This window comes from Sesamum indicum, linkage group LG1, assembly GCF_026168435.1.
Source record: "Sesamum indicum cultivar Baizhima isolate 11 linkage group LG1, ASM2616843v1, whole genome shotgun sequence".
Lineage (NCBI taxonomy): Eukaryota > Viridiplantae > Streptophyta > Magnoliopsida > Lamiales > Pedaliaceae > Sesamum > Sesamum indicum.
This window is the reverse complement of record NC_142657.1, coordinates 21432590-21457265: the sequence shown is the minus strand read 5'-3', so window position 1 is coordinate 21457265 and position 24676 is coordinate 21432590. Positions and strand designations below refer to the sequence as shown.

At 30.1% G+C, this 24676-nt stretch overlaps 1 protein-coding gene across 1 annotated transcript; it reads right to left on the bottom strand.

Moving 5' to 3' along the window:
- Positions 1-12613: 12613 nt before the first annotated feature.
- LOC105174082 (phospholipase A(1) DAD1, chloroplastic-like) lies at positions 12614-15172 on the bottom strand. The gene has a single exon (XM_011096069.3). It carries the CDS (start codon positions 14808-14810, stop codon positions 13464-13466), a length of 1347 nt encoding a protein of 448 aa, XP_011094371.2. The 5' UTR covers positions 14811-15172; the 3' UTR covers positions 12614-13463.
- Positions 15173-24676: the final 9504 nt, after the last annotated feature.

Here is a 24676-nt window from a genome sequence, read left to right as displayed (position 1 = left end):
GTAAAGTGAGCTTGGGGGGTTTGGGGGGGGTTGTAAACTCTATTTATAGCATGTGAGGTGATGAGGGTAGTTGGTTTGGTTTTCCATTGGACATATTCGTGGGGAGGGGACAGTCCTGAAATGGCAATTGGAAAACGTTTTAGGATTTGTTTGGCGCTACGCGTTTCTCAACTTTTTATAACTTACGTGATCGTCCCCTTTTCTGACCAATCTAGATCTTATACTGCATAATCATGTTTCTTTTTATATATTCATGTTATTTTTCTATACTTGCAAAAATATTACATAACTAAAAAAAAATTGAACCTCTATATATATTGTAAGTTTTGTGTTATTAATCATCGTAAAATTATAATTATTAGCTACGGTCAAAGTGTTTACCATAATCTTTAGAAGGAACGTAACTTTTCATTATAATTATTATCATGATCAAAAGTAAAAACGGTTGTGAAATTGCTATTTGTTGTTGTTTTGCAAGCGATGCAAGAATATTTATTAATTACAACTAAAAATTATGATAACTATTTTGGTCAAAACCACATCAAATGTTGAGTAACTGTGGTTAAAATTTAATTTTTTCCATCACTTTTGTTTAACTGTGGTACTTAATATTTTTATTATTAAGATATTTTTGATTGATTATATGAAAAAATATGATTTTAAAAGTTTTAGTGACAGAGTTGGAGAGAAGGAAAAGAAAATTACATAGATGATTGGAGAACATTAAAGATGAGACATAAAAATTTAAAAATGAAAAAAAAGTATTGTAATTTTTCCTTTTTAATTAGATTTATTTAGTCAATACATTAAATGTATATAAAATAGTTTGTTTTAACTCCTTTCCTTTAATTAATAGTATAAATTGACAATGTTCTTTTTTTACAATTTTATTACAATAATTAATATTAACAAAAAGTAATATTATTCTTTTTATAATGTATAATATATATTATTATATGCAAAATAAAATATTATTTTATAATAAAAGATATAGCTATTGCTCCGCTTGTTAGATGCCTCTTATGAGGGAAGAATTGAAGTATGACGTACGACCTCCTTGTCTACAATTGATGTGGATACTTGTAACATCATTTGTTCTCGATTTTCATATATGATACTAAATGACGTAGTATGCGATGTGAATGGATATTGTCTGATTCACTTACAATTTTTGTCTTAAAAAGACATATTGTTAGATAGATGAATTTTTAAAACTTATAAATTATTCAAACTTTTCGTTTATAATTAATTAAAATCTTTGCGTCCGAATATAATAATTTGAAACAGATAAAAACTTTATTTTATTTAATGCTTTAATTAAATTAAAATATATGAAAAAGAGGGTCAACATGAAGAAGAGAGAGTGAGTGAGTGAGATTTGGACTGCGGGGCCTCAGCAACTGAACACTCAGAATCTCCGACCAGAAAATAGACACCTTTGGGGCACGTGCGTTTCACGGGACGCGGTCCAAAAGAACACCCTTAACTTCTACTCTCTTTCCTATTATTTTGGAAACCCTAAAAAGCCAAAAAAAAAAAAAAAAGAAAGAAAAAGGACGCAAGAACACCCTTGTTATTGTTTATTAGAGATGGTGACTAATTAATTGAAAAAGAAAACAGGGTTTATTCCCTAGATGAAGCGTCACGCGACATTTAATTAAGGGATAATTACACGTAAACTATATGTGGTTTAAAAAATTACATCTAACATTCTTGAGGTTTGCTTCCATTTAATAAATAAATTCATTCATTAGTCAAAATTTATTAAATTTGCTGAAATTAACAGAAAATTTGAATGAAAAATAGATATTTACCATCGATTGGCTTATTACTTATTTATTGTAGGTCAAATAATTTTTTTTCGAACTAAACTACCTTTATAACGGTGAAATATACCTACTTATATGCATTAACGCGTGAAGACGTATAAGCGTATTTTGATATAAAAAAAATTATTTTACCCTTAATAAGTCAATCATGGGATAAATATAGATTTTGTTTAATTTTTTTATTAACATCAGCAAATTCGGTGAATTTTGTTTAAGGAAAAGACTCATTTGTTCGATAGAAGCAAACCGATGCTAGATGTAATTTTTCAAACCACAGGAGATATACATATAATTACATCAAACCTCGAGGGAGGGAAGTGTAATTATCCCTTTAATTAATATAATCAAGAGTGGATTATGGAATTTTAACTAATCTTAATTGCGTTAGTTGACTTATACATATATAATTTAGATGTGTGGGGGGCGGGGCCCAGCCTTGCTTGCTCAGATTTTAATTAAACCTTGTGGCAGAGAAATTAGTTCATTTCCACATCAATACATAATACTTATTAATACCCTCAAATTAAGTCATTAATGGATTATTAAGTCAAGAAAAACGTTAAATTTGCATCTAATTATAGTATTAAATTATTTTGTAGTGTGATTCATACCTATCAATATTACAAACTAACTCTCATCACAAGGTGTACCTACACGTCTACATATAATAAATAATTTTTTATATTTTAAAAATATATTATAAATAAAAAATATAAACTAATATATCATATATTCAAAAAAAAAAAAAGAAAGAGAAGAAAACCAACTTCAAAATATTATTGACGCAATAAAAAATTTAATGTAGTGGCAAAAACAATCATTTGTGAGTGAAAAATTAATATATTTAAGATTATAAATTTTAATTACATTCGCAAAAATTACGGCCATCGGCCATTTTGACCGTAATCAATGACTATTTATTATGATTATTTATTTTTAACTATAATAATTAAAAATTATATTTTTTCTAATAGAAAAGTAATATAAATTAAATATTTGAATATAAGGCACCTAATATTCCATGAGCTCCTAAAAACAGGTTGCTCCAAGGGCTGCTTAGATGTCATTTTTTGAATGTTGAAGATGATTAGGTTCAAAGTACTTGATATTCATACTAACATCAATATTTCCTTTATTTCCCCTTCACTTTCAGTTGAGATTTGACCAACTTCCTTAATTTAGACTCCATACCATCCTCCTCCCCCTAATTCCAAACACTCCCACCGTCCAATTATATGTCTTTAAAATTATTAAATAATAGATAATAATAAATTTACATAAAATGATACAAACATCCATACATATAACGAAATTTGAACCCTATAATATCAAAATAGTCCACGAGACGTCAACCTAATTTTAAAAGTATCATATACTTGCAAGTAACTAATTGATGAAGTATCGTGCTGACAATAGTGTAATCAATTTTGGGTGATCCACATCGACCATTGATGATGTGGCTGGATACAGTACGACCCACACAATGAATTGATCGTATATATAAATGACTTGAAATTGGTTGCCCAAGTTTTTATAAGATTGTAGATTAAAACTAATCAGATAAGGATTGGAGAATATAATTATAATCCTCAAATTAATGGACACTAACAATATTTATTTCAAGATTGTCACTTTCAATATATTATGTAATTAATTGATTACAAATATTCTAATTTAATTAAAATGTTGTAAGAATTTCTCCAAATTAAGATAGATACATATCACAATAAAGAGATATTTTGTTATGCAGAATATTCTTAACTTAGTACGTCCACGGAATAACTTCCCTTACTTTTTAATTAATTATATAAAGCTATTATCATTAATTATAATTAGTGACGTATTTAGGATTATATTACAAGGCTAACGTCATGCAATCATCGTAATCCAAATCATATGGATAATGTCGATATTAGGTTGTAGTCTTATGTACGTGAGTCTCTGTCGACTATTTATATACATGTATACTACATGGTGTAATTAATAATTTCTATAAAAATAAAGAATTAAATGAATAATTATCTCACCTCTCTCTCTCTCTCTCTCTATATATATATATATATATATATATTCCGATGGCTATAGTCTGAAAGCATCTTTTTGCATGGATATGGAGGCAGAAAGATTATATGCAGTAGGGTCAATCAAATGAATTAATTATTCAAATAATATTTAATTACTAGTACTATCCACTTTTTTTTATAATAATAATTATTATTATATGTTAAATATTTAATTTTTATTATTTTAGTTTGGGTGGTGTTGTTTTGAGAAGGTTGACTGGAAAGTAGAAATTTTTCTGAAATATATAGGAAAAGAGTGTTGTAATAATTTGAAACATGGAAACGCATTATCAGATAGAGCCGCCGTAATTTGAAATACAGTTGAAAAGAAAACCCCAGTCCAAATCATTGGGCTGCCCATTCCCATCCCTACTCATTAATAATTACGTGTCACTCTTGGACTTAACACTTCGAAATCGCCACGTGGCTTAAACCCTTTTCATCTTAATTACATACGTCTATTGTCAAAAGTTTTTATTCAAATTAAATTAAATTATATAATAAGTATGATATTTTTATTATATAATTAATTATGATTAAATATATAATAATTATATTACAATTTTCATGTTACGGAACGAACACTCCTCCCGAATAAGTTGGTGTGGTCGGAAGTAAGGTAAGACGGGGGGTCGGTTGCAGTAGAAGTAGCAGTAGCATCGTTTTCATTTTCAGTCAAACTCCACTTCCTCACTGACGCCTTGAAAGCAACACTACTTGTGTCATAAAATCAGATGCAAACAATTTATTAATTTCTTGAATTAATTTATATATAAACAAAATTAAATTATGTTCTGTCATAATTTAGTTTAAAAAACAAAATTTTCTGAAAAAGATTATTATTACCCCCAATTTTAACGGTTATTTAACAATTTGTTCAATCCGTTAGGTTTCTATCGATTTTTCGGGGTAAACTGACTAAAATGTCATTATAAATTAAAAATTATAATGATATTTATTTTTTGAAATTTTCTGAATATTTATAGATTAAAGGGATAATTTTTTTTTCATAATTTTTAAAAAAATTTCATCCGCCCCATTCAATCTTTTTCATAAGTTTTTATTTTTTTTAAAAAAAAATACAGTAAAGGTAAAGTTGACAATTTCATAACTCTATCCGAGAATTACATACTTTCATCAAACATCATGGAGATATTTATAAATTTTCAAACAATGAGGGGGTATTCGTAATTATACTAAATTTCATAAAAGATTGTTGCAATTCACCCTAAAAAATATTTATTCTAGTTAACCTTGTTAACACATCAATGTTAATGTATGCCTAGTACATGATCAAATATTTTTTACATAAAATTTAAATTATTTTTACTTTGATCATTGTTATGTACTCTGAAAAGTCTTATAGACCCTACGTTGCTTATAAAGATCATAATGTAGATAAATATTTAAACACTGACCTGACTCGATGATAAAAAAAATAGGGTTGTAGATGTTAACACGTCAAAGTGTCCTAATTATGTATGATCCCAACACCTCTGATTGTGTGTGTATTTAGGTTGTAAGTGGAATGATTAGCGTATTTGAGATGCGGGCATGGCATTAATTAAGAGTTATATACAAATCACTTATTGTCATTATTATTATTATTTTCAACCTTTACAATTGATTAATAATATTTTGACTTGTTCTTGGAACAAAATCGCTACGCGAGAATTTGTTCTTTCTGCTAAGAAAATATTGATGGAAAAAGCGAGTTTAAAGTTGTAAATTGGAGGCTTTTGAGATTAAATTAATGGTTTCCAAGGCCGAAAGTGATTAAGAATGCGACTTTCCCAACTTTGAAATTGGATTTTGTTTCTTTTTGCAAGGGTAAAAACTTTGAAGATCATCTTTCATTCAAACCTTCTTTATGTAGACAAAAAGGGAGAGTTTGGCCAAAAACTTGATGCTATTGCTATAATTTGGTGGCCAAGAACAATGAATTTTGGCAATTTACTGTACAAATAGTATAATACAATTTGTTTAATTTAAGTGGTTTCTTTGACAGAATACGAAATCCGCCATAAACGGTAAAATGCACAAATGTTAATAGCAGTAGGTAATTCTATACTAAGAATTCTCTGCTACACATCTCGAACCATCAGCGCACCAACAGTGCATATATCTCTATGTACTCCATCAAATCACAAATGTTGCGCTCACGCCAAATATGGTACACACACGAGAGCGAAAGAGCGCCCCACCGCATTGTTATTGCTGGCCACACATCCAAGGCTTTTCTTAGGACAGTGATTGTAATGTTATTGTCTACTATTCATTAGAAATGTTGAATGGAGTAGATCTGTCAATGGACGAGCAATGTTCAAATTTAGTAATAATTAATGCAGAAATTTGACCCTAGGGTTGAGAAATAAATCAAACTACTCGACTGAAATCGATGGATAAAAGCCCATCTGAATTCGATCTGTTGAATTTGACAAACTAAATTTGAACAATCTTTTTGTTCGACAACCTTTTGAGCTCGATTCAATTAGTGCAAAAATAATAAAATATATTTAAAAATATAAAATTACTGAGCTCGATTCATATATGATCCAATTGAAATTCGTTTGATTAATAATACAATCGAGCTCAAACGAATTTTAATTGAATATAAAATAATGTGAATCTCATAAATATGAAATCAACCACCACCTAAACTTCTCTGCTTGCCCTTTTGTCTTTGCAAACACACCCAGCTGGGGTTCGATCCAATTACCCGGAAAAAAAGAAGCACCTGTAGTTGGACCACAGCCCATATTTGTAAGTAGGATTTATCCGGGTCCATTTGCACATGCATCTGGATGGCGCTTTTTGGATCTCTTTACATCAGTCCAATCCTGCCCCGGACCCATGACAAACTAAAACGATTCTGGGCTAACCCGGGAACTATTAGAGACCAGAGCTCAACACACAATTGGCATTTATAATTTAAATTTACGGTAAAACCTCTATAAATCAATAACCTTGAAATCATGAAATTTTATTAACTTAGAGAGATATTAATTTATTGATAAATTAATATTTTATTAATTAAAAGAGTGACTTTTTAAATTCAACAAATTTAGTACATATGTATTGAAAATAAATGAATTCATATATGTTTCGTTGATTATATTCATGTATCAATCAATTCTTTGTAACTAATTAAATATATTCATATATAATATCAATTCATTGTATACAATTAACTATTATATTCATAGGCGCATGTTCAATTCATTAGAATTACTTAAATATACATGTTTACAATAATTCGTTGCACTTAAATAATTATTATAGCCAATTTAATATATTCATGCATGATGAATGAAACATATACTATATAAATCTCAATATGAAAATAAAATAATTCATAACACCCAACCGTGTCTTCCCATCTAAAAAACATCGCAAAATCATCCCTGAATGATCAAAGCGTAAAGCATTACAGACTTCATATTTTAGCAAATTATCATAATATTTATAATTGTAATATTCTTGAATTATTAATTTAGAGTTTTAATGGGACCTAATATTTATAAAGGAATTTTTTGAAAAATTATTATCTTATTATCTTATCGAATTTGATGATTTTTTACAAAGGTCCAAATCGGGACCGAAAAATTTTATTATTTTATAAAGTATATTAATTTATAAAGGTTTTACTGTATATTGTATTCGGTGCTTTACGTATTCTTTATTTTTCAAAAATGGGTATGTAGCAATAATTATTTTTCGAAAAAATAATGATTAGAAATACCTTTTTTTTATAATTTTTTAAATTTTGTATGATCTCAATAAAAAAAATATATATGAGATATCAATCAAGTAGGGGACAATAATTATCAATTAATAATTTCAAAATTATTAATTGTTAATTAGAAACCCACAAATATGTAAGTAGAATTGCCATCGAAAATTATTCGCAATTAATTAAAAATCATTCCGTATATTTTGTACACACATATGATTAAGAAATGAAGCATAATTTTCAATGTAAAAAATTGTGTTGATTGCAATATGAACACGTTTCTTCTGAATTTTAAGGTTTTAATAAATTTTATATACTCTTAGCAACTTAAAGTATAATTTGACTTTGTATTAATTGAGCACTTTGTAGAAAAACAAAGAGTTAATTTTAGCAATTACAGTAATGTGAAATCGTGACTCACTGGGATTTGCAAAAACTGAAGTGGTCGGTAGCAATTATTCAATTAATATTAATTTGTTTATTTAAATAGAGAATTTGTAGATTTATTATTAGAGGGTGTTTCTCATATTATTAAGTTTTTACAATATCTTATTCTAAAAATAAGAGCTTGTATTATTTATAATTTTAAATTTTTGTGTGCATAATTTAAAATTTTATTATACTTTTTGTCAAATTAACTAAAAAAAATTAAGATAAGATAATTAGTTGATCAAAATTTAATTAATTAAATTACTAAATAGCATTTTGATGAATAAATAATTATTTCAGGGGTCTCATCTTTAATAAATCGTACAGGTATATCATCTTGATTATTCTTTCCGACCATTCTTTTCTTCTTTTTTTTTTTTTTTTAATTTCTTAAACACTATTAAATTTTGAACTCCATATTCTGCAAAGTCCACAAGGATACATATATATTAAATTACTGTATTTGTTTTCTTCACTATTTTTGTCAAAATTTTTGACCAAAAATAGGGCTGATCACATGTTCATTAAATATAAATTACTTAATTAAAAAGAAATTCAGTTCGTGTTATTACTAATGATGATTAGTGTTGCGACTAATTAGCAACGTTCTTTGTTAGAAAACAACACAGCACGAAGCAACACACGTTCGTTCATGATTTCACGTTCTGTCTGTTTTTGGTAATAATTAAAAGATTGATGTTGTTGTTTTTGGGACAGCATTATTATAATTTAGAAGTCGGAAGAAAACGCGACATAAGATCATATGATACACGACTACTTTGATTTCGCATTGGTTTAATTATGATCATTTAACTGTGTTGGTAATTAGTAAAGAAAAGAATTTTTATATTCACAAGCAGCGATTAATGACACTATTGAATTAATTTTTTATAAATAAAAAATGCATCTCAATCAATAAAATAATTAATTTATTTAATTTTTTTAATTTTATATTAATTAATCAATTAATTTTTTTAATGTAATTATATTTTTTTATTTATAATATATTTTAAAATTTATTCAATATATACACGTAAAAATCACGTACCACGTTAACTAATGTAATAATAATATTTGAAAATGATGGTCCAACTTTTCTTAGTCATATGTCGGTTTCTTGTGATTGCGACTTATCTCTAATTCTGTCTCTCCGTATTTTAGCGGCTTTTTACGATTTGAAACTGAAACCGCAATTTTTGAGCGTGCATGCCCACAAACCCGCATTTCGACCCCCACCTGTCTTTCTCGAGGGTGAGAGCGAGACTTGACAAAAATACATTATATATATATATACATACATATATATTATAATAACTAACTAATTATCGTTGCATGCAGTTTTCACGTGTATATAAAATGAATTTTTTGATGTTAATTAATAAAAAAAAATTATAAAAAGAATAAATTATAATTATAAATTATAATAAATATGTAAAAGTAAGGCAAAAGAGAAATAAGAAGTAGGGGTGATATAAAACATATAGGTGAATAACAATTTAATTTTATGTGATATTATAAATAAGTTATTTCTTTATTAAAAAAATAATTTATCTCTATGTGCTTTTTAAAATAAAAAAATTATCTTCCTATCTAAAGAGGTAATTTGCTTTATTTGAAAAATATAGAGGTGTAAGTAGCTGTATTTTAGAAAATATAGGGAGGTAAATTGTTATTTATTTTTATAGGAAGGATAATTTGCTCATTTATAATATCACGTAGGGGTTGCTTGCATATTTCTCGAAAACTTATTCTTGATTTTGCGCAACTTGATCATTGTCATTTTACTGAACCATTAAAAGTTAAGGTAAATTATATTGATGCTATTTGCGGTTGTGTCAAATTATACAAACACTTTATATCTTTTGCAAAATTACAGCTACACTCCATGAGGGGATGTTAATGTAAACTTTGCCTTTGAATAGAGGTATAATTGTAATTACAACTGTAAACGCAGAGAATGTAACTATAAGTTTTCAAAAAACAATAAATATTTATGTATTTTGATAGAATTTCTATGTGTCAATTACATTCATATAACATAACGAGCTGGTACTGAAATCTTAACAGGAATCACACTCATAGTGTTGAAAGAAGAAAACAAAGAATTAGACAATGATGTAAGATCCGGTCGTGGATTCATTATTACATCAGTAGTTGACAAATGAGATGAGTTCTGAGTTTAGGACAAATTGATTTACAGGGAAGTGTCAGTTGATCAAAACCCAGAAAGTCCACCTTAAAACTCACACCTCCCTTCATTACAACTATTCACTTTTCCAACTAAACTATTATTAGTAATACATATATTTAATATATGCAAGTCTTATTAATAATGATTAAGGATTCGGATAAAATAGTTTCTGAAATTAAAAGAAAAATTCGGATAAAACAAAATTTCAGTCTTATGCTGCCATATTCAGAGTGTACGGACGTAAATAAGAAAAAAAAAAAAAAAAGTATACCATATGTTATTTTCAAGAATTAAAAAGAATTACTGGTAACTGGATCGTTATTTTAGGTAGAAAAAATCGTAATGTTATCCTCTGCACCTTGAATAGGAACAAAAACACGCTTATTCGCAGTTTTTCATGTATCATTTTACCTTTGTTTTCAAAGATTTTGGATAGTTTAGTGATCAGTCAGCACGACTCTATCCCTTTTCACGAGCTGTGATTTGCGTGTAGATAGTTAGCTTGTGCTTTGCCATGATGGATGTGGATTTCCTTGAAAGCGTGTGCTGTTAAACATTTCATGATTTTCACGACTTTGACTGCTCATAATCACGACATGAATGTGCTACAATTTAAGGTACTGCGAATAACCAGATGTCAATCATTACAACTATATATGACGATGTTATATATAATTCAACTTTGATGTAGACAGAATGATGACATTCCTGTTTTCAATGGTCTGAAACAATTATCACATTAATTAATTAATGGTCATCATAAACATAATTAATGAACATAAAAATAATTTTTATATATATGCCAATTATCAATGTACTGAAGAAAAAAAATTACTATTATCTACAATTTTAATAGTTATAGAATTAAAATCGTGACAAATCATTTTTATTAATATCAGTTAAATAAAATCGATGCAAAAATATAGATTTTTCACCAAAAAAAAGTTATTTGCCACGATTTTTTAGCCACCCTCGTAAATACCACGATCAACGATCATTGCATGACCACGATTAATGACTATTTGCTGCGACTATTTTGTTTTTAATTATGGTAACTAATTATGATTAAATGTTGTATTTTTGTAATGATGTCAAATATGGAAATATATTTCAAGTGAAGTGTAGGTGCTGCAAGTAGCAAATCAATTGAAAAATTTGCAATCATTTTTTTTTCTTATATGGATTCATCATTGATTGTACAAAAAGTAACATTAGAATAAGACAAAATTATATTTTTTGTACTCCAATTATAAGTTATTAATATTTTTGGTTCTATAATTCATTTTATTTATACATTTAGTTTTTTTTTTTTTTGATAATTTTGGTCATCTTCAACACTGTATTAAATTTTATTTTTTGTTATGTAGCTATCGATTGTTAGAATAAAAATTATCAACACAGAATGTGTAGATGAAGTAACTTGCAGGACCAAAATTGTTAACACCTATAGTTACATGACTAAAAATATAGTTTTACCCTATAATAAATATAAATTTTATTATGATTGGTTACAACAAATTAAAAACAAAAACCTCAGTAAATATTGATTAACCACTATGTATTTTTGGAGGCGCGGTCAAAATATTAGCCATAACTATAAGTCATGACAAATAAATTTGGTCATAACTAAAATTATAATAAATGTCGATTAATTGTCGTTGGTGGAAAGTTAATTTTCACATTGGTTTCATTCTTTTATCATGATAAATAGTATTACTAGAAAAATTGCATTTTTAATTCAGTAACTATGGTGGGGTGACTTTTTGATAACTTTCAAATTTAATTTTATAATTAAGGAAAATAATTTTAAAAAACTAATACATCTGATATATTTCTTGTCGGAAAATCCCAATTTTTCCATAAAAGACGCATGCAATTGGCACGTTACGATCCCCCGAAAATTATAGGGTAAAAAATGTATTTATTTTTAATTTATAATTATAATTCTTAAATTGGTTATAATTTATAATATACAAAATAATCTATTCTGTTGCAGGATAAGTGGTACGGATCATATTACTCAGCGCAATCCTCACTGACATATCCCATAATTTCCTCATTCCTAGTTTCCTATATTTCCAACATATTTGTATGTACGTAGTTGGAAGAATATTACCAGGAAAGGACTTTGACCAAAAATTTCCCCTTATTTCTATTTACCCTGTGAGGCCAAGTGATAAACGACAAGTGTTGTGACTAGGGGCATGATTACTTCGATTCGAGTTGAACACGATATTATTCAAATTTGTTTAAATTAATATCGAGTTTGAAAAAGGATGCATGCATATATTTGTACATGTCATATATATATATATATATATATATATGTCGAGTGTCCCATGTTTGATGAGTCAAATTAAAGAATCAAGTAGCTTAATTAGCAGCGTGTATACGTATGTTTTGAAATGATACACGGGTGGGTTGTATATAATAATCAAGTGGTGTACGTAGTGGCAGCTAAACCATGCAAGAGTGGAAGTGCCCCACCTCAATGGGAGATTATGGGAGATGAAACGTGAAGCAATCAGAAAGGGCAGATTGTCCAAGTTAGTTAGAATAGGATTCTGAGAGACGGGACGGTGGTGTTTCAACTCTGGGCTGTGTTAATTGATTGCATGTGTACTTTGCCAACACCGATGGATCAAACTAGCTACAGTTACATTGTTGACAATTCAATCGTCCTTACGTTGTGTCAAACCTGGAGAAGTTGGGTATGGACGGCAGCCCGCTTAGGGAGCAGTCTTCTAATTGAACCGGCCGTCCGGTCGGTGCTCTCAAACTTATTAATAATTATTTTGCTGCTGATTTTTATCATTCTTTGCCAAATAAAACAAAATAAACCTTTTGAAAGTTCCGTCCGAAATGTAAACTTTTACTACAAGTACTAGTTAGTGCGTTTCCACTGTGTACACAAAAATACTACTTGACGTAGCACACTTTTTTTTTTTTTTTATTTCAACCTGGAAAAAGCCCCGGCAAGAACTGTTACTTTTCTTACATGGCGCACGCACCTACTCATTTATAGATCATTTTTATGGGATTTTTTGTACAATAATCACACCTTGTAATTGGTGGAAAAATGTTAATATCTACACATTTTTTGGCCTGACCCGTGGATTGATCGTACAATCATGAATATCATGTACGAAAAAAAGGAAATATTTACGGGTTTAATTTTTTTTTTTTTTTGGGTAGTCATGAGTTCATTAAGATTTTACCTAGGTTTTGTTCATCATTTTTCTTGCGGTGGCCCGGAAGGGACAGTTTGAGCCCACGAACTCGTTAACGAGGTGGAGATATGTTTTCAGTTCGTGACAGGCGGCAATGTTGATGCTGTTTAAGTCCGGCGAGTCGCGGCTGCTCAACCGTAGCTCGCAGCCCACGTCCGCGTATACCCACTGTGTGTCTTCCACCAGCTTTTGAACCCAGCCGGCGAGGTTCGCTGACGCTGCCTCGGTGTAGCTGCCGGAATGTTTTAAAAACTGGTGGTTTTCGTTGTTGTCGATCACGAAACCCGGGATTTTGGTGATGAGATCGTCGGAATTCACAATACGTAGGACTTTCGTTCCCTGTTCCTCCAGCTGGCACCTGAAGCTCCAGTTCCCGACCCGCGGCCCGGCGAATGAGATCACGGTGACCAGCGGCGAGTTTTTGAAGGTTTGCTTGATGTCATAGGCGGCGAGAGTGGCCAGCGCCGCCCCTAGTGAATGGCCGGTGATGGTGAAGCTTAACGCCTCATCCCCGTGCTTTTCCAGGATTCTTGCTATTTCTTCCCTCACCAGTGTCTGTAAACTCGGCCGGTTTCCGTCGTTTGAAGTGTACAAACTCAGAAACCCACTTTCCACCATTGGCTCACAATCGGAATCAGAATAACAATTCCAATTACAATCACCATTTGGCAGAGGAGTTAACGTCGCCCTGAGATTTTCCAGCCATTCCAGGCCCGTCGCTGTACCCCGGAATGCAATGACCACATCCCGTCTCCCAAGCCTGGAAATCTCTTTCCTGTCCTGGCAAACAGCAACGTACCCAATCCAGCTCGACTGCATGGCCATCCAGGTCGGTCCCCGTTCAGCCCAACCCGGCAACTGTATCCCCGAGGTGGCCATCAAATTCTTGGTAACCCGATAACCCGTCTCCGGAAAGCCCGACTCCTCAAGTAGCTTTCTTTTAGAGTACCGGCACATACCATACGACGGAGACGACGGGTCGAAATTACACGACCGGTAAGCAGCCTCGACAAAACGACCGTACCGTATGATCTCACAACGCAAGTTGTCGTCGAGTGGATCAAGCAAGCCCTCCCAATTCTTGAGTCCTTGGTAGTCCATCCATCTCTTATTCAACTTGACAGAAGACAACGTCGTCATCGGTGCAGGGTCGACGAGCCACGACGATGACGTGGTTCTCAAATCGTAGTCGACGAAGAGGTTTTCCAAGTTTATGGGAGGTCTAGTATTGGTGTTGAGGTTGTTCTTGGAGTTGGTAATGGTGCAAGCAAAGTGTCGGGATGTGGGATTTGATGAGGTGCATGGCCGTACAGGTTTAGTAGCTGAGAGCCTCATGGCCTGTTGAGTAGTAGTGGTGGGGAGGGGTTGAGTTTATGATTGTGGTGTTAGTGGAATAAAAGCCTCTCCCCCTGCCCTCTCACTATGCTAATTTGGGTTTCAATTCAACTGGAGAGAACATCGAGTTGCCCTTTTATAATGCCAACAAGCAGAAAGGTACATGTCAATAAAGTGTGTGGGGGTATGGCACCTATACCCAATTTCATACCATACGGTCTCACACCCAACTCATTTTTCCCATCAAATGCTACTGTACATATAAAGTCATTGAGTTCTAACATTAGTTGTAAAAACAAGCCCTTACGGTTAAAAAATTGTTGGTTTGAGTTTCACGAATTTATACATTAAGTTTTCTATTCTATATATATTTTAGTGTACTTTATTTAAGCCTATTGATATTAGCCTTCATAGATCAAATGATATAATAAATTATTTATCTGTTATAACAAAATTAGTATGCAGATACAATTAAGTGATACTATTTTCTTATATTTTTTGCGATTATCGACGTACTTAATCAACTACAGCAAACTAAACGGACAAGTTGTCAAAATAAGAAAAATGATTGTTGTAAGAAAGAAAGTGGTTTAAGGTATGAACTGTATGAAAAAAGAGTGTAGATTAATTATGCATGTACAGGTTGGGGGAAACTTATGGAATTAGTGTTTGTGGTAGGGTTGTTAGGGACATAAGGATGAGTATAACTAGAAAAACAGAAACTATTTTGCTGCGGCTTTAGGGGATCACTCGAAATTGGTGGGACCCCGGCGGTGATTGACCAACGGAACACATCCACATCAGCTGGCCGGAGAAGGTGGACTCTGGGTCTAAAGTTTATTCAACGTTTCTCGACGGTAGCCGGAGTCAATTATTTACTGCCACGTTTCCTCCTAAATCTTTCGAAATCTTTTCATTCAATATTTATGACCACCACTCATAGTCTTTATTATATGTATAAGTATATATATAATATATTATCATTTTAATGTCTATTTTGAAACTATATATATGTAGTGCGATTATGAAAATTACGATTGATATTAAATTAGAATACATCAAAATGTGGGTTGATATAGATAATTATTATTTTTTCAATACAGCAATTAGTCATTTTATTTAAATACACACCACAACTGCTTGATTATTTAGGTGTTCACGTTCTATTGAAGAATACAGATATATTTGAAAACTATTAATAATATATTTATCTATAAATCTTCTTATCTCGGTCCATTTTTTCACTTAAAACTAATTTTAATTAGTTAAGAAATTCTTATTATTGATCCCGCAGATTTTTCAAAAAATTTAATTTTGGTCCCCTGACAGTTCTTTTATTAATTATTTGACGAAAATGTGATGTGCTACGCATGTAGCCGCTACCCAACAGCCGGAAAAGTTAATAGTAGCGCGTGGCATCTTCTATAAAATAGTTAATACAAAAACTGCTAGAGGACCAAAAGTGAGACTTTTTAAATTTATGGGACCAAAAGTATATAAACCCTAAATTACGGGAGGAAAATTGTAATTTCCACATCTTATTTTGTGCAAACATAAGTTTCAAGAACTTCTTTTTAAGATAAAATTCAGTATCTTATAAGCTCAAAATTATTTCATAAGACACAAGATCTTATAATAAACTCAGTTCTTTTGATTTACGTAGTATCAGAATGAGTTAATTGTCAAATTCACAACACACTACACGCTCAACGAGTGAACAGCTAGCTACGAGACTTGAGGCCCCGAGCAAATCCAGATCAAAATTGACACAGTTGCAACTATCCGAGCAGCACATGCACGAGCGCACACGAGAGGTGGTCTTAATTACTTCAACCTCGTCAACTTCATGCACATACCAATACCAAATTGGATCTAAGCTTCGGACAGTACGTAGAAGTTCCAAGGGTCAGTTGGCAATGAAGGGAATTTTGTAATGTGGAAATATATGATAAGGGCACGAGGGTGGTTGGGGCTAAGGAGATACAGAAACATGCCCTTTTGAAGGGACTCCTAAATTACCCTACAAAAACAGGGCGAAATATGAAATGAATGGGCTAAAATGATTCATGCAAAGGGCATGCTGCAATTTCTGCATGTGACTTTTGCATTTGAGCATTTGATTTTTTTTCTTTTTCCTTTTTGTCTCATGAATTTTCACGAAAGACTTATGTCTGAAGTTTGTAATATTAATTAATGCGATGGTGGTGGAGAATTAGTGTTCAATTTTTATTGTGTGTGTGTGTTTTTTTCTTGATGTCCGAATTCGGCCATGCAAAGAGAAAAAGGAGAAGTACCCATTTGAGAATTCTAAATAATTTAGAAGAAATTGTGTAAAAACGTCTTTGACTAATTTATTTACATGCTCAACTTAGCAAAACAAAATCAAAATAATAACAATGTCCTAATTACATACTTTAGCTTAACTTGAAAGAAAATAGGAAAATACCAATCCGCGTTTCTAGGTACTCAAATACTCTACTTTACTTGTGGATGGTCAATGAGGCATTGCTCAATTAATAAAGTTGAAACCTTATAATCAATATAATGTGGGCTCGAATCCAATGGATATGTGGGTGTATTCATTAGTAGTTTACTGCTTCTTTGTCTCGTCTAAACGTATTCGTTGATTTGAACTATCGATGTATTGAATCTGTATTTAAATATGAATGTATTAAACTATACAGTGAATAACATATTATCATAAAAGAAATACTCTTGGCCACAAGATTGATTGAGACAAAAGGAGATAATAAAACGAGGGTTTGTTTTGGGGACATTGAGGTTCGAGGTTTAATACAAGTAGCAACAAAAGAGAAGGCTATTTCCTGCACATGAATGTTGTGCCTCAAATTTTGCATGTGTGTCATGGGATTTACATATATGTTTTTCATGTGTGGTAACTGTTTGAACTAGATGTGACGTCATCACGTTATCTATTGCAGCTCATAGAGTGAAATGTCGGAAAATTGGTTATTTCTTTTGTAAAGTAACAAATCTTAATTTTTTACAAACAACGTGCACATTTAGATCATAGTTATATATATATATATATATATATATCATGCATATCTTTTATTTCTCTAAAACATCAAATATTATTACAAAAGCAACCACTAATAGTTGTTGCACAACAACAGTTTATTAGCATTCGTAATAATTTTTACCTTTAACCATAACGAAAAGTTATGTTTTTTTTACTAATCTTACGTTCAAATGGGTTTTTCTCTATTTCCACATATGTTGTGTGTAAGTTATTTGTTAGATTTCGATATATTTTTTAATTTATAGACATACTCGATCTATTTAATATTTGATACATCAGAGAATGTAACTGATTGCTTTTATATTAAATATATAATTTTATGTTAAATAACGAGAATTTTAATTTTATCATAATATAATTATTAATTATAAGAATTGTGAATAAGTTATCACTATATATATACAACGCCACATCTACAAGGACACATAATCAAATACCATGACAATTATATTTGTCGTCGTTGTATTATTACTATACACGTTTTACTAATTGTGTATAATGATAATTTTATACACAAATTTTTTATCACTAATTATTGCTGGTGACATAACATGTCACTGTTAATTAACTATGAAAGTCGTTATACAGACAGACTCAAAATTTTATTACTTAATACATATAATTAATGATAATTTTAATAATCTCACTCAGATTTTTTATCGCTAATATTTTATTTCCCGTTAAATTTGTGAGAATATAGAAACAGAAATATTATTTGCATATTTAAACAGATCATCAGGAAAATTGAAATTTAGATCATATAATTAAGAAATATTACTTAATTACTTTCTTCAATTTCATCTAATTATATAATATCAAATAGTACGAGAAAATAAATTTTCTTCTGAGACATAAGTCAGCAATATGAATATATTTTTAAAAACGTGATTTGAGGTCAACGTGAATACGATGAAAGATAACTCGAAGAAAATTATTGGTACTTGGAGAAAACGCACTTCTCCACACAACAATACAACTCATGGACGCAGGTAAAAAGCGTGTGGAAATAACAATTCTCTTTTATCGTCTACGAAAACGTATTTGAATAGATATAAATCTCAACTAAAATAATTTGTCAGACACACGAATTATTGTGTGAATACTCTAAATTTTGCATATTTTCAAAAGGACATTTCTAAGAACTTATTAGCAAAATTCCATTCAATAGCTTAAGGCGGTAAATGATTCGAGCCGAATCGAATCGAACGTATTATTATTCAAATTTGTTTGAATTATTATTGAATTTCAAAAGTTGTATTTTAATTTATTTTTATTATTTATTTAATCAAGCTCGGACGAACTATAATAGACTCAAACATGAGCTGAGTTCAAGTAATTTAATATTTTGAAATATATTTTTATTGTTTTGCACTAATCGAATCAAGTTCGAGTCGAACTTGAAAGCTTATCCAAAAAATTATGTTTGAGTTTGGTATATTAAGTTTAACAAATAAAGTTTAAATAAACTTTTATTGATCAATTCCAATCGAATATCGAGTAATTTAATTTATTTTTCAGCTCTCTAATTAACCATAACAAAAGTGATATTGTAGGCCAACCTATTGTATGATTATATATTAAACTTCAAATATGTGATTAATGAATATTGATGGAAATTTAGGGATAGATTACATAAAAATTATATTATACTCTTGTCTCTTAAAGTTTGGACTATGTATAAATACCCCCCTCATTCTTCTGAAAATTACCTACAATATCATGTCTTAGTATTGTCCAACATTTTTAGTACTTGTAGTTGTGGTACACCGTTTCAGCGTGCATATAATAAATAATTTTTTATATTTTAAAATATATAAATTAATACATTATATTAAAAAAAATAGAAACAGAGATATAAAATAAAATTAATTTATCAATTAATTGTGGAATTTATAAAGTTAAATAAATTAATTATCTTATCAGTTGAAAGATATGTTTTACATCACAAAATATGATGCGGCGTTATCATTAACAACGTTTGTGAGTGTGGAGAATTTTTTTTTTTTTAATAGAATAGATAAATATACATATAATTTGTTTGGAGCAATGATGTCAAAATATCCCAAGTAGTTGTCAATTGGGAGTGCAAGCACTTATGTATGCTATTTTAAGCATATAATAGAGTACATAACTTTTATATTCTTGATTGAATAACATATAGGGATAATTATATTTACATCCCTTCATTTATGATTTATTTACATAAATTATTTCTATTTTTAATTATGAGTAATATTTTGGTCCATCAACAAATCTTGACATGTTATTTCAATCTGTCGTGTCATTTGCAATCATTAATAAATAATAAGGTCATTTTTGGTCAACAATATTTAAAACAATTTATTATTTTATAGTAACGTATAATTCAATAAATATTATATTTAAAATTCCAATTTACCAAAACTTTCAAATATATAATAACATAACCCCCGCAATTCCAAATTTGACAGTAAGATTGGATATAGAGTAATTTACGGACATAAATACAAATCAATGATGTCTTAATTTAATGATTAAGGTTAAAGTTGAGGTCCCATGAATAAATTTGAGATAATGGATTTGAATTCTACCAAACGTGCAGGTATTCGTCTCACTTTATATAAGTGTTTGTCTTATTTGATTCCTCTTAATTTGGTTAATCTAGTAATTATAAAAAACAACAAAATGGAACGTAAATGATAGAAATAAAAAGGCCATGACTGTGTGTTTGCTGTGAGTTAAAAGCAAGTTCAGACAACATAAGGGGCCACAAAAGGCTTTCCAGCCAACCATTTTCCAGTCTAGGACATGACAATTGAATGATTATTGCAATCTTATGGGGCCGTTTTGTAAAATGCACTCATGGGATACAGTGCGCCGCATTCCACCCTAATATAGCCCATCTCGCGACCTGGCTTCATCTTCACTCCCCCAGTACTTGCAAATGTTTCTCTCTGCCACCACCACTGTCAGGTTGTACACTTTGCAGATCCGGAAGTACCTTCCAACAAAAAATCTTCCCTTTTTATTCCTTTTGGTACACATATCTTCCAATTTTAAATATCTTTATTGTTCTCTAGGCAAAAGTGCAACACTTTCCAACATTTTTATGTGTGATGATTTCAGTCGGTTTGAAATAATAATGGTGCCAAATTTAAATAATATTTATAGTAATAGAATAGTTAAAAATTATATCATAACGACAAAATTTCAATTTAAACTGATATTTAATAAAATTTTATTTACCGATTTAGTCTTTTAATCCAATTAAATATTTAGTCAGATTCAGGTAGCCTTAATATATTTCCAAGCAGTATATCGAAAAAAGACCATTCATCGATTTTGAAAAGTATTTAGGTTAATAGTTACTAATTTAATAGTAAGTAAAAGACAAACAGAATTAACTAGTTACATTATAATTATATTATGAATAATAACTTATATATAAAGGTGAAAATTTTCAAGTCATTAAATGTGGTACAGACTAAATCAAGTGTCGATAGGGTGGGAGTAATAAGATTTGAGAAAATAATCGACAGTCGAATTCATATCTAACCGTAAGATAACTCAGTACTGGAAAAAGGTCATTTGTTTTTAACGAACTCCCACAAAAGAAATATAACCTAGGCTAGCAGGCCCTAAAATAGGCTTACGGCCTAACTCATAAAATTATGAAATTTATTAGCAACAACGAACATATTAGACCCCAATAAGTGACTAAAAATGGAGAAATTCACTACAAACAGTGGCCCGTCACGACAAAAATTACAGGTTACATTTTCAAAAAGAAGATCGCGTGCAGAGGTACATTGCATCTTAACTCTACAGAGATCCAAAAGTAGAATTCTTTGCAATTTTATTATTAAATCACGCACTTGAACCACTAAGTATTAAAATTAAAATTTTGTAGATCGAAATGTTTTAGAAATTGCAGCCACCTCTTATTTTTCATTAAATTGGTTTATGTAGTGGGGCCAGCCTCCAACAAATGATATTCTTGATCCTTCCAAAAGATGCTACCCATGTGCTCTTCTCGAGGATCTTAAGGGTTGGTGCCTATGATTGGAAACTGTTATTACACCTTCATTCTTCTTTACACGTCCTCAATTACGTGTCATTGTGTCTGTGGGTGAATCAACAATATGATTAAAAAATTAAGAATATTATAATTAATAAAAATTAAGAAGAGCGGACGGTTAAACAGAATAGAGAATATTAAAAATCAAGATAAAATGACAGACTATAATTTGAGACACCAAAGAGTCTCATTGTCGATAATAATAAAGTATAGACGAAAACCAATAACTATCGTACTCTGGCATTATAATTGTATATTTTTTCATCCTCGTGGGTCTTAGGTTCGATCATAATTTGTCTTAGTTCTCAAGCATTTAAAAAAATGGACTGTAAACTCATTGATTCGCTAGTACTGAATAATTCAGAAAACCTTAAATTGACATCTTGGAATTATATTGAATTAATCATCACACATTGACCATATTTCTTGGACGGAATATATATATATACATATATTTCACATCAAATATCTCTATTATGTAAAAGTGGTATAAAAGCACTTCCACTTTCAATGTGTCGTGATCCCACTTCTTTAATGAAATCTTGTGATGTAAAAGAGCAAGTGCCACAAATTAACGAGACAATATCATTATCACATCATTATTATTAACATTAAAAGAAAAACAAATATTTATATACATATAAATAAAACCTTAGACCTTCGCAAATACCTCGGATATGGTAAGAAAAAATTCTGAAAATTCAGGGACATAATTACTTACCAAAGACATTTTTGGGTTACTTAATTGTGGTCAAATTCTTTATTATTTTTTTTGTAGAAAAAAAAAATAGAAGTTGAGGATGTAGGTGGCAATGATTGAGAGATGGATGAAAGGTGAGGATTGATTTAGATTGCAGGACAATGGTTGGAATTTTATATTGAGTGGTGAGAGATTAGCCACAAATGTGCACGCAAACCATTGCTCTTTGCGACTCTCTCTCCATTCTCCTGCAAATATTATCACACAAAAAGATCTCTTACTTTAATGCAAACTTTCTGCCAATCAATAAAAATCTAAGATATATATATAGATAGATAGATATGTTAATTATAAGCAATATGGGAAGATTCAATACAAACAATATACACACTTATTTAATATATATATATATATTCGATAAATACCAAAATTAAAAAATATATTAAGAATAAAAAATTAAGTGACAGTATCAAAATTGAGCGACCACGTGTTTCATTTAATTACGAATATAATAATTGTTATGTTCTAATTTGACAAGATAATATTTGAGCAAAAGTCGTTATTAGGATTAATTAGTGAAGAAAAACTGTGATGAAGTTCTCGTTATACATAATTAGTGGTACATTTATAAAAATAATATAACAATCACAAGAAAAGTATAGTGATAATTAAATACTTAATAATTATACTTTTTTTAGCCTAAAATATGTGATGTTGTGGTCCTAATTTAATAGTATTATTATTTATTCAATTCAAAATTACTCAGAATTGATATAAATAAATTGAATTAAGTTATTAATAGTCACATAAATATATTCAATCATTGTGTTGAATAAATTAAGAGATGATCAAACACCTTTTTGAGAATGCTAATAGACATGCACCTAATTACGGCGAGATGAAGGGATAAAATTTTTCCCCCTTCCTAAAGTCTCAATTGCAACATGATGGAAATAAATAAATAAATAATATACTTTAAATTGAACTAATGATCGACCTACGAATATTTTATTGCAAGAGTTGTGGTTGCTCTTTGTGGTTTATAATGAGACAACTAATTATATCAAAATCACATCAATTAACGCCATCGTGATCACGATCACAAATTACTTATGATCCAAAAAAAAAATTTATTGGGATCGTCATTCAGCATGAAACAAAAACAGAAAAACAATAGAAAATGTAGCTTTTGAAGAAGCTCAAGATTTCTTCTTGTAAGAGGTTGTGAATTTCAACCTGGATGAATTCATGATTGTAAAAAAAATAAAAAACAATATAAAAAGAAGGAAGAAAAATGGGACTGGAGGTAGGTACGATACCCCATTTGGATTGCAGGATGATTGTGTCTTGATTGTGTTTCCATGTGATAAGACGTGTAAAGGATCGTTGTCAGTTGGGTCACAATCGTAGACTTTAAAGCCCTAATCCAATTGGCCCAATCCATCATAGCTGAATTATTTTATATTTTGTCAGACCCTCTCACCTACTAAGACTAAGATCCATATGTCCTCGCAAAGGGAATTCCTTGCTTTGGTGGATATGGTTCTCTCTCTCTCTCTTTTTTTTTTCATTAAAAAAAATAGGTTTTTTTATTTGATAAAATACTATTTATAGATATACTTTTATTTTTTCCTAAGCACGTCTCCAACGTAGTTCGTTATTTGAAAATTGTATCACATTGATTTTAATTATTATATTTTTGGATCTTAATGTATTATTCACATTATATTCATAAGTATCACTTTGTTTCAGCTCAAATTAAAAAAATTAACTTTATCTCAATAAAATTATTTTTTTATTTCATTTTTCTCATTGAAATTATTGGCCTCTATTTTTTTTTATGTGGTATATTCATAAAAACTAGTCTTCCTATACATATTTTATATTCTCTATTGTATTACAGAAAATAAATATGACCAAAGGAGCTAACTCTAAAAAAGGCCGAAGCTTACAAAAAAAAATGTGAGTGGGTTGGACTATAACCTATCAAGCTTGATAGTACGCGAGGTGAGTTGGTACAAACTCACGTTACGAGGCTCGATTGCCAAATTAGAAAGACAAGAATA